The following is an 11,154-nucleotide window of genomic DNA, read 5'->3' on the forward strand; positions in this document are numbered from 1 at the left end:
CTGCGGCAGGGCTGGGGAGGGGGATGCACCGACGGGGTGTGGGGGGGGGGGCGGTTGAATTTTTTAGGGGAGTTGCGGACAACGAAGCCGCCGCCTCTCCCGGGGTCCCCCCGGAGCTGCGTGCCCGGGGGGGGAGCTCAGCGCGGCCCCGGGCCCCCGGAGCGGGTTGGGGGGGGGTCCCGGGAGGCGGCGGGACGGACTACAGGTCCCGGCATGCCCGGCCGCGCTCCGCACCTGCCCGGGGAGCGGCTTTTGTTCGCGGCGGGGCCGCGGGAGCGATGGGCGAGGGCCCCGCGGCCGCCTCCGCGCCGGGAGCAGCGAGCGCGCAGCGGTGAGTGCGCCCCGCGCCCGGCCCCGCGCAGCCCCGGCTGCAGCCCCCGGTACCCCCCCGGTACCCCTCGGTACCCCCTCGGTACCCCCTCGGTACCCCCCAGCCCCCGGTTTTCCCGGTACCCCGGCCCCTCGCCGGGGCGCACCGAGCTGCGGCGCTCTCGTGCGCACCGGGCGCATCGCGCCTCCCGCTTGGTCCCCCCCTTTTATCCCCCTCTGCTCTCCCCGTTTTTCCTTGGCACACCGAGTCCCGGCACCTCCGGGCACCCTGAGCACCCCCCCTGGTCCGACAGGAGCCCCCCGAGCCGTGCCGGGCTGTGCCGGTCCCCTTTTCCCCCCCTCCCTCCCCCAATAATTCACTTTTTCTCTCCCCATCCCCGCAGCCCCGCTTCCATACAGCAGCCCCAGCGCACTGAGCAAGTTTTCAGCTTCGCCAACAAAGTCTCCCACCCCGGGTGGGATTTTCCCCTCTCTCGGCTTTAGTGGCCTGGGGGGGGGTGACAGCAGGGACGGGGTCCCCATTCCCTTGGGGATGGTTTGGCTGCGGGGCCGGGGAGGGGGCTCGGATGCGGTGGCCGGGCTCTGGTTGTGTTTTGTGCTCCCCGCTGCACGAAGCAGGAAGTCTGCACGCAGGAGCGGGGAGGGATTTTCCTGCTGTACGGGAAGAGGTTGATGCCACTGTGAGGATATTTCTCTAGGGGGAAGGGAGGGCGCAGGGCTCAGCCCCAAATCCACCGTGGGGTCACCCGTTGGGGGAGGTCTGGTGCCTGTGGCAAAGCATCAGGTGTCCGGGGGCCACAACGCAGCGAAGGTGGTGGAGCCGGAGCTGAGGCCTGGGAAGAGGGGGGGCCAAATTCCACCTGGGAAGTGAGGCGGCCCGTGGGATTACCTGCTGGGGCAGTTGTCCTTCCCCGATGTCCTCAGGTGCGGGGAGAGGCCCGTTTCTGAAAGATGCTTCGGTCAGAGGCTGCCTCCTGAACTCTGGGAGGGGATCTGATGGGCTGCAGGAGCTGTGGTTGTGCTGTGCCCTTCCCTGCACGATAGCAGGGATGCTCCGAGGCTGGGGACTGCTCCAGGGACTCCTCTGGGGACGTCCCCTGGGCCAGGGCAGGGCAGCAGTGTCGTCACCCCCATCCCAGCACCGGGACTGAGCTGCTGCCTCACCTTTGCCCTCGCCCTGAGCATTGTTATTGCCCCTCCGCAGGCGTGGGAGCAGCCACACCAGGTGCTGAGCGGTGGCACCAGCCAGGCCTGGGCACCTCTGTCCCTCCTGCACGGTGACACCAAGCCGTGCGTCCCCATGGGGAAGCTCCCCAAGTCCTTCTGCCCCTCCAGCCACCTCCCCCTGGCCCATGCCCTTGCAGAGTTTCCTCACTCCACAACCCAGCCTCAGGCTCTTGCAGCAGCAGCTGGGGGGAAAAAATAGCCCGGAGCAAGCCTCGCAGCCCACAGCACGGCTCAGCTGCTGCTGAGCTTCCTCGGCACGGGGTGGGGAAGGGGTTTGGGGGGAGCCCCAGCACGGCTGCGCTGCAAGGAGGAGCCCGGGCAGGAGCTGCGTGACAGCATCAGAGCAGGGCAAGGAGCAGCGAGTGCAGGTCTGCACGTGCAGCAGGGCACGGGCCGAGCCCTGCAACTCCTGCCCTGCTGTCGGGGCACCCCCAGCTCCGCCATCCCCTGCTCTCGCCCCGTGCCCCCCGCCAGCCCCCGTGGGACACGTCCCCAAGTCAGCCGCTGGGCACCGCAGTGGCTGAACGCCGGTGGGCTGGCGGGGTCCGGGGGCGATGGGAACTGCTCACACGTGTCTGAACAAGGTCCCCTGCCCGGGCAGAGTTAATGGATGTGCAGGAGCTGGGCCAAAAGGAGACGCAGGGCTCTGTGCTGACGCAGAGGCTCGCTCCCCAGAGCCAGTGGCAGCGAGGGAGAGGGGCAGCGGCAGCCCGACACCTCGGCACGGTTGGTCCCTCTCCTTCCTGGGGGGAAAAATGGGGAGGGAGAGAGCCACCGGGGTGAGGGAGCCTTTCTCTAGGGCAGCACAGGGCAGGATCGGACCAGCCGGGTCTGGTGGTCCTGGTGTGGTGGGGCAGAGGGCCTGCGGGCGTGCTTTGGGATGTCCCTGCCACCCCGTGGCTGTCCCACGTGCCAGGAGCAGGCGCAGGGTGGCCCTGCCCTGGTGCTGTGGACGTGACAGCAGCCAGGCAGGAGCACGTGCCAGGAGGGAGGGCAGCGACGTGCCCGGCTTGGACCCGCTCCTGGGGCCGAGGAGCTGCCGCACGCAGCAGCCCCCCCGCTGCAGCACAGATGGGGGGCACGGGGCTGGCACGGGGGGCACCCACCCTGCAAGACGGTGGGGCCAGCGGTGGCCACGGCCCGAGCTGGGATTGCTGGAGGTGCCAGGAAAGTGTTGGCTTTATGGCCTGTCTCATGATGTGTTTATGGCTGGGCTGGCACGGCCGCAGATGCTGCCCGGCCCTGCCCTGGGCGCACGGCAGGGCTGCGCTCTGCGTCTCATCGGCGCTGGGGTGGAGGATGGCAGCTGAACTTTGCTCGGCGAGGTGGGGCTCCCGAGGGCTCCCGCGAGAGCTGCCGGCACCGCAGCCGTGCCCGCCCGCTGCCGAGCACCTGGATTGGGGAACGGGGTCCTGCCCGGTCCCCTCGGAGCATCCTCTCCCCCAGCTGGCACCCATCCGGACGTCACCAAATGTTTGCTTTGGTGCCGAGACCCCGCGCCACATAGCGGCCACCAGCTCGGGGGTGTGGAGCAGCGCTTAGCAGGTACGCCAACCCTGCGCCAACCCCAAAACCTGTAGGGCAGTGGGGGCTGAACTGGGGCTTGTCCCTGTGCTGGCTGTCCCCCTGGTTCCCCTGGCCCATGGGATGAGTTTTGGCGTTGCTGTCCAGGTCTCCCCAAAGGCCAGAACCCAGCAGTGCCACCGTGATGCTGCCCCCAGGGAGTGGCTCAGCCGGTGGGGAGGACCCTTAGGGTCCACACGGGTGCTTGAGGACGTGGCTGGGGGGCAGGATGCGTCCCTCGTCCCCTGTACAGCTCCCTAACACCTCCTTCTCCCCAGGTACCAGCCGGAGCAGGGACTCTGCCTCCTGCCAGCACCTCTCCGGGGGGCCAGGGAGGAAGGTGCGTCCCCCCATGGCAGCCGGCTCCCCCACGTAACGCCAGCCAAACTGGACACCGCGGTCCCACAAGAGACCCCCCCCGGCCAGCAGCCCCCCGCCCGCTGCCTCCCACCCGGCCCGGCCTTGCCGCTCGCTGCCCTGCCCCACGCTGACCCCGTGCCCCGTCGCGATGTCGCCACCATCACCGGTGGGTAGAGCCCGGGGTGCCGGTGGGTGTCCGTGGGGGACCGGGGCGAGGTGGGGGGGGTGTCAGGGGTGGGACAGCTCCATCCTGGTCCCCCCCCTCATCCCGGTCCCATTGCGTGGCCACTGCTGAGCCACCATCCCGGCGTCCCTCACCTCGTGTCCTCATCCTTGGTGTCCCCAGCGCCGCTTGGCTGGGCTGAGCGCGGCCAGGAGATGGCGGCAGGACCCTTCCTGCTGGAAGCAGGGGGTGGAGGGGACGGGGGACTGGGGAGAGCTGGGGGGGGGGTCCCTATGTGCCAGCCACCCAGCGCTGGGACCCCCCAGTCCCCCACGCACCTCCTGAGTGGCTTTGGGGGTGCCACCAGCCCCAAACCCCGAGGGGACAGACGGGTCCGAGGGGTGCAAGAAGCTCTCCTCCGTCGCCCCCCCCACCCCATTTCTTTGCCCCCCCACCCCTCGGCTGACCCGCTGCCGCTCTGTCCCCAGACCTGTGCAGCGGCGGCGATGTCCCCGAGGTGGAGATCATCAGCCTGCTGGGCGAGCAGCTGCCCCGCTACAAGCTGCGGGCGGACACCGTCTTCGGCTACGACCACGACGACTGGCTGCGAGCCCCCCCTGCCCCCCCGGAGCCCGCAGCCCCCCTCACCCCCCAGCAGATCGCGGAGACCCTGCAGTATTTCCGTGAGTGCCCCCGTCCCGCGCCGTGGGGCTGGGCGAGGGCAGTGGGGCGCAGGTGATGGGGTTCGGGCCGGGTGGGGGCTGTGGGGGCTGTGGGGGTGTTAATCACCGCTAACGGGATTGCCGGCGTGGATTTCCTCGCCCAGAACATCCCGGGCTAATTCTGGGAGCAGCTTCTGCTGAGCCGAGCCGGACGCTTGCGGAGAGCCTCCGACAGCAACCAGGGACCCCAGTGTGTCCCCCCTCCCCGTGCCCTGCATCTCTCTGGGGTGGCACACCAAAGGGGACACCCGTGTGGGGTGTTCTGGTGGCCCCAAGTGCTGCTGTGCCGCCAAAACCAGCCTGGAGTGGCCGAGGGAGTGTGGGGCTGCCCCTGCCAGCAAAGCCCTGGGGGGTTACGGGCACCTGGGGGAGACCCCCGCAGCCCCCTGGCTGGGGAGGGGGCGATTCCCAACCAGGGAGCTGCGAGGCCCCTTCCCAGCACAGGGTCAGGGTCTGGTGGGCACACAGAGGGGTCTCTGCCTCTGGTGCACGTGTGGTGGGGGCAGGATTAGAGCAAGGGGCTGGGGGGGATGGATGTGGGGCAGATGGGGCTGGGCCCCGCTGCCAGCCTGGCTCCCTCTGCCCATATACGAGGGGCTGGGCTGGGGGCCACTCCCTGCTTGTGGCTGACCCCAGGATGTTCCTGCCCCCCCCAGACCCCCAGCCCTGCAGCGTCTGGCTCAGCAGGACCCCGTGCGTCGCCGTCCCCTCTCCATGTCACCTCCCTCTCCATGTCACCTCCCTCTCCGTGTCAGCTCCCTCTCCATGTCACGTTTCCCCGTGCCTCGGCACCTGGGTGACGTTTGTGCCTTAGCGGTGTGGCAGGGGCCCGTGCTCCCTCATCCCTTCCCCCCAAAACCCTTAAGCTGCCATCAGAAATAGCCCCCTGTAATCTGCTTGCGCAGAGGCGCGGGGGACCTGCCCGGAGGAGCAAATCCCCCGGCGGGGGATTAGGAGGAAGAGGCTCCTGCCCGTCCTCCACGAGACGAGACGAGACGAGATGCAGGCTGTGTCCTTGAGGTGCTGTGTCCTTGGGGTGCCCTCGGGCTGTGACACCCCCAGGCAGAACCCACCCGCACAAGGAGCGGGGAGAGGGGGGCGCTGAGGGCGCCTGGGTCCTGCCCCAGCTCCCGGAGGGTTTCGTGGCTGTGGCAGGACGTGGTCAGGGTCCTGGAGAGGATACAGGGAGGGGAGCGCGGGCCAGCGGGTGGGAATCCCGCAGGCAACTGGATGGTGTGGTGCTGAAGGGCAGCTCCTGCCCCAGCCTCATCAACTCATTGATTAGCTCAGTGCTAATGAGGAAAGGCACAGAGGGCGGGCGGTGGCATCACCAGAGGTAATATCCTGCTGGAGGAGGGCCCCGCTCAGCACCCCGTGGCTCTGCACAGCCCCGTAGGGTCCCAGACCCCGCTGCCCTCCTGCCCACCACCCCTGCGCAATGTGGCTCCTCCACACTTCAGTTTATTCAGCTCTCCCTGCCTCTGCACAAGGGCGTTTGTGGAGGTGCTGGGGGTGCCAGCCGGGGAGCGTGGGGCACCCAGGACCTATAGGGGACAGGCATGTGCCAGCCTGTGATGGGGCTCAGAAAAGGGGCTGCTGAGCAGGGCAGGTTTGAGGAGGAAGGAAAAACCCTTCCCGTGGGTCCCAGCACCACTCTGGGCACCCAGGCGTGCAGCATTTGCATCCTGCTTGGTGACAATGGGGACAGTTTGGGGTGAAAGAATGAGGCTGGCCAGGTGCAGGGCAGGGTGTGGTGACCTGGCAGTGCCCACGGGTAGGGTTTGGGGGTCCTGAAACCCCTCCTTGTCCCTCCTAAGGGGCAGACACTGCCACCTGTGCGTGACCCAGCTGGGGTCAGCCCCACAAAGCTGCTGCTCAGGAGCCAGCGACCCCTCAGTGTCCCCTCTCGGCAGTCAGAGCTTGGCACCATGGGGGGCTGCTGCGCCCAGACCCCGCCGTGTCCCAGTCCTGCTGAGGTGAGACGCAGCACCCCAGGGCTGAGCGGGACCATCCTGATGGGAAACGTGTCCCCAGGGTGCCCTAATGGGGAGCCTGCCTTGGGGTGCCCGATGGTGACCACGTCCCCGGGGTGCCCCGATGGGGACCCCTGCCTTGGGGTGCCCGATGGAGAGCGTGTCCATGGGGTGCCCCCCAGGGGTACCTGATCCTGGGCTGCACAACGGGGGGGAAGTCTCCTGGGATGCTCCAAAGGTTTGGGGTGCCCCAAAGCTCCGGGGCGCAGAATGGGGAGCGCGGCTCCCAAGCGCCCCCAGCGGGACCGGGTCCCCAAAGCGCACGGGGAGCGCGCAGCCAACCCAACCGTGCCGTGCCGTGCCGGGTCCTACCGGGGGGAGCGGGCAGCCCCCGGCCCCGCCGCCCCCACCCCCGCTCCAGCCCAGCACCGCCCCCGCCGGGATGCGCCCGGGCAGGTGCGCGCAGCCGGGGCGACCCCATAAATAGGGGCGGGAGCGAGCAGGCTCGGCACGGCTCGGCTCGGCACCATGGAGATCTGGAGCAGCCCCGCTGCCTACGATGAGCTGAACGGGAATGCGGAGCGGGGCGGCGACGCTGACCCCATCGCCAGGGAGCTGGAGGAAGGTGAGGGGTCCTGGGGCTGGGGGTGCGCAGAGCGGGGCTGGGGCTGGTGTGGGGCTCGGTCTCAGTCTCAGTCTGCGGTGCCAGGGAGGTTTTGGGGCTGGGGTCTCCCCAGCAGCTGCTACTGACCCTTTTTGTGCAGCCCTAAGACTGGGACCCCATGTTTGGGGCCACGCTGCCTTTCCCCATGGGGTCGGCAACCCCCCACAACCACACTCACTGGGGGGAAACTGGCTGCCCTTGGGGAGTCCCATGTTTCCCAGTGGTCAGCACCCCGATAGTGGCGAGGGGAGGGATGGGGAGAGGTCCCCCGATGCTGTGTCCCCAAGGGGCTGGGGGGCTGCCCTCCTGGGGGGCGCAGGACCCTGTGTCGTGCCGGATCAGGCCCCGGCAGTTGGCGCGGGTTCGTACGTGTCTGCCAGTGTTGCGGCTCCCAGGGCCTGCCGCTTGCTCACGCCATAACGATGCTCATGCTCTAATTACTTCCAATTAACAGCTCAGTGGCCTGACGAGGTGCAGTTGGGGACCCCTGCAGGGACCAGGCCCTGTTGGAGCACGGGGAGGGGGCTGAGGCTGGGGCTGGCCCCCCTCTCCCCATGGCTGTGCCTGCGGGGGGCTGGACGGGGACACGGGTGGCGAGTGGGGGCATTGCCATGGCAATGCACGCACCATTACACAACCCCAGCTGGGGCAGCGTAATGGGATTTGTGTGGCTGAGCCTCTCCCGTTAACCCACTTTGCCTGCCCTAGACATCCCCCCCCGGCTGGGGGAGCACTGCTGGGGCTGGGGGGGGAAGGGGACAGACACGGGGTTGCGCCGCTCTGCTGGGGGAAACTGAGGCACGCACCCGTGGGGCTGTGGATGCAAGAAGGGGGGTGTCGGCAGAGGCTGTGGGGTGCAGAAAGGGTTTGGGGTATGAGCAGGGCTCGGGGCCTCGTGCTCGCTGCTGGCTCCCTCCTGCTGTGTGGCTCCGGCGCTGCCATCTGGGTGCGTGCCCGGCGCCGTCTGGCACCGTCTGCAGGTGGTGGGGTTGGGGCTGGGGCTGGGGGGGACAGACAGACGGCCCCGGCCCCACGCTGCCTGTCTGTTCCAGAGCCCCAGACACTGAGGGGGGGAGGCGAGCCTCGAGCATGGTGATCCTGCTGCCCATTCCTGGGGCCGCAGCCTGCAGCTGCCTTTGCCCCGTTGCAGATTGTGGGCAGCGGGGTGGGTGCACGCACAACATCCGAGGACAAATTTTGGTGCTGGGTCCCCACAGTGCGATGGAAATGGGGGTGCTGTGGTCTGTCCCCTGCCTCCCAGCCACCAAAGCAGGGGCTGGAGCAAATCCCTGTGCTTGGCTCTGCCTCGGTCAGCAGCCCCATGGAGAAAGTAGGGCAGGGGAGGGGGGCTGAGGATGGAGGGGACGTGGCACTGCCTCCCAACCCTACACGATGCCACCCGTCGCTGTTGGTACCAGCCTGGCTTTTTGCTGGAGGTGTCACCTCCCGTCCCATCTCTGCTGCCGGCCTTTCTCCATCCTGGCCGTGTGTCCTGTGTCAGGGCTGCTGGCCTGTCCAGGCAGGGTGGTGGCTGTGACCAGGTGACATTGACATCGCCTCCACCACCCTGAGATGCAGGGGGGCAAGGCGGCAGCGTGCCCCGCTCCCCACGGTGCCGTTGTGAGCATCTCTGCCCGCACCCCGCTGTGGAGAAGTCCATTTTGGTGACCAGCGTGGAGCAGCTCCACCTCCTGTCCCCATCACAGCGAAGCGCAGGGGACAGCGCGTGGTGCTGGGGGAGCTGCAGCACGGGGGGGAGGCAGCAGGGGAGCCGTGCTGAGCCCCCCCACCCCAATGGGGTTCTCCCTTTGCCTTCCTCCCCCAGTCCTGTGCACCGAGCGGGCCGTCAGGATCACCAAGACCTACCACGACATCGACGCCGTCACCAACCTCCTGGACGAGGTACGCCGCAGCCTGCTCCGTGCACGGGGAGCTCAGGGCTGTGCGGGTGGGCCTGGGGGGCTGCAGGAATGGGGACAGATTGGGGACGGGTCCCAGCTGACACAGAGCTCCCCCCCCCCTGCAGAAAGAACGGGACCTGGAGCTGGCGGCGCGCATCGGGCAGTCCCTGCTGAAGCAGAACCGGAGCCTGACGGAGCGCAACGAGCTGCTGGAGGAGCAGCTGGAGCTGGCCAAAGAGGAGGTACCGGCCCCTGGGTACAGCCCCTGGGCACGGAGCACTGCCCTCACCCCACTGTGTCCCCGGCCGTGCCCTGATGTCCCCTCTCCTCCTCCCAGATCGCGCAGCTGCGCCACGAGGTCTCCATGCGGGACGACCTGCTCCACTTCTACACCACCACCACGGAGGAGAGCGAGCCCACCTCGGCCACCGCCACGCCGTGAGTGGGTCCCTGCCCCGCTGCCCACCCCCTGGGGCTTCTTCGGGGTGGGTGGGTGGGTGGAGGAATTGGGCTGGGGCAGCCCCGTGGGTCTGGGGTCCTGCAGATGATGGGGTTGGTGGGTGACCCCCCATCCTGCCCACGCTGCGGGTGCTCAGCACCTTCCACGCTGTCCCCAGGCTGCGCCGGCAGGAGTCGTCCTCGTCCCTGCAGCAGTACTTCCAGTGCGACACCTTGCAGCAGAAACTCAAGTGCCTGGAGGAGGAGAACCAGAAACTTCGCTTGGAGGTGAGAGGAGACACGTGGGGTGCCCAGCGGCGAAGCTGGCGGGGGGGGATACGGAGGGCTCAGGGCTGCGGCGTGCCCTAAAACCCCCTTTGGGGGGTGCTGGTGGTGCTGCCCCTCACGCTCAACCTCTCCATCCTCAACCCCAGGCCAACAACATTGCGATCGAGACCTGCCAGTACGAGGACCAGGAGCACCAGCTGATGATCGACTGCGTGGAGCAGTTCTGTACGTGGGGAGGGGGGTGGTGGTGGGTGGGTGGGGGGGCCGGGCATTACTCTGGGGGGCTGTGGTGACAACCCCCTGGCTCTGTCCCCAGCCGAAGCCAGCCAGCAGGTCGTCTGCCTCTCGGACGAGCTGGCCCGCAAGGCGGAGGACACGGTGAGGCAGCAGGAGGAGATCAGCCAGCTCCTGGCACAGGTGGTGGACCTGCAGCAGAAGTGCCGCGCGGTGAGAGACCCCTCCCCATCCCCTCCTTGTCCCCTCTGTGTCCCCTTCCCTGTGCCACGGGGGGGGGGCTCAGGGCGAAGCTCCCTGACCCACCCGTCCCGCAGTACGGCTCGGAGGTGGAGGAGCTCCAGCAGCACCTGGCCGTGGCCAAGGAGGTGCAGGAGCAGCTCCGGACAGAGGTGAGCTTGGGGGGCTGGCCGTGGGTCCCCCTTACAATCAGGGGGGTTTGGGGGGGCCGTGCACTGAGCTGTGCTTCCCCCCTGCAGCTGCGGGACCTGCAGGAGAAGTACACGGAGTGCGGCGGGATGCTGCAGGAAGCCCAGGAGGAGGTGAAGAGCCTGCGCAGCCGCAGCCTCCCCAACAGCACCGTCAGCCGCTACGGCGCGCCCAGCCTGCTGCCCGTGGTGAGCCCAGCGGCAGGGCTTGGGTGGTGGGGGGGCTCCGTGCACCCCCTCCCCCTTTCCCAAATCTTCATCCGTCCTCTGCCTTTTCAGGACTCGCTGGCAGCTGAGATCAAGGGGACGATGAGGAAGGGGACGGACGGATCCTCATCGGACTACAAGTGAGCATCAGCCCCTCAAGGAGGGGGGGGTCCTGGTAAAAAGGGGGGGTTGGCTGGTTCAAACATCCACCCCCCTTGCCTGCTTCCTGCCCCCAGGAGCTACCTGCGTGTCTTCGAGACGGTGAAGGCGGTGAACCAGGCGGCCAAAGCCAAGTCGTGCTCCGAGTCTCCCCTGCACGCGCCCAGCTCCAAGCAGCTGTCGGCCGTCCCATCCAGGGGGGGCAGCACCCCCCCGGCCGGCTGCTGTGGCTCAGAGGGCACCCAGTGAGTGCTGGGGAGGTGCTGGTGGTGGTGGTGGGGGGGGGTGTGATGGAGCTGCCACCCCTGCAGAAGGGTTGGGGTTCTTTGTGTGATGTTGACCCCATTGCAGCACAGGTTGGGGCAGGCTGGAGCAGGGTGGATGCGGCGTAGGGCGCAAGGGGGGAGCCCACTGCGGGATCGTGCCCCCCTTTTTCCCCCAGCCCCCTGATGCTGAACCCCTTGGCAGGGGCGAGGGGGCCGGAGAGGACCCCCATG

The 11,154-nt window shown here is 68.5% G+C and overlaps 1 protein-coding gene across 1 annotated transcript; it reads left to right on the forward strand.

Annotated features, from left to right (window-relative positions):
* Positions 1 to 249: 249 nt before the first annotated feature.
* On the forward strand, positions 250 to 10,906 carry HAP1 (huntingtin associated protein 1; the record flags this gene model as incomplete). The annotated part of the gene is made up of 13 exons (XM_082778799.1): positions 250 to 331; positions 3,399 to 3,646; positions 4,132 to 4,326; positions 8,828 to 8,904; positions 9,029 to 9,145; positions 9,241 to 9,341; positions 9,521 to 9,629; positions 9,776 to 9,854; positions 9,946 to 10,076; positions 10,181 to 10,255; positions 10,343 to 10,480; positions 10,571 to 10,638; positions 10,735 to 10,906. Exons 1-13 carry the CDS (start codon positions 279 to 281, stop codon positions 10,904 to 10,906), a joined length of 1,563 nt encoding a protein of 520 aa, XP_082634925.1. The 5' UTR covers positions 250 to 278.
* Between the last annotated feature and the right edge of the window lie 248 nt (positions 10,907 to 11,154).

Source organism: Aythya marila (genome assembly GCF_965140915.1).
Source record: "Aythya marila genome assembly, chromosome: 25".
Lineage (NCBI taxonomy): Eukaryota > Metazoa > Chordata > Aves > Anseriformes > Anatidae > Aythya > Aythya marila.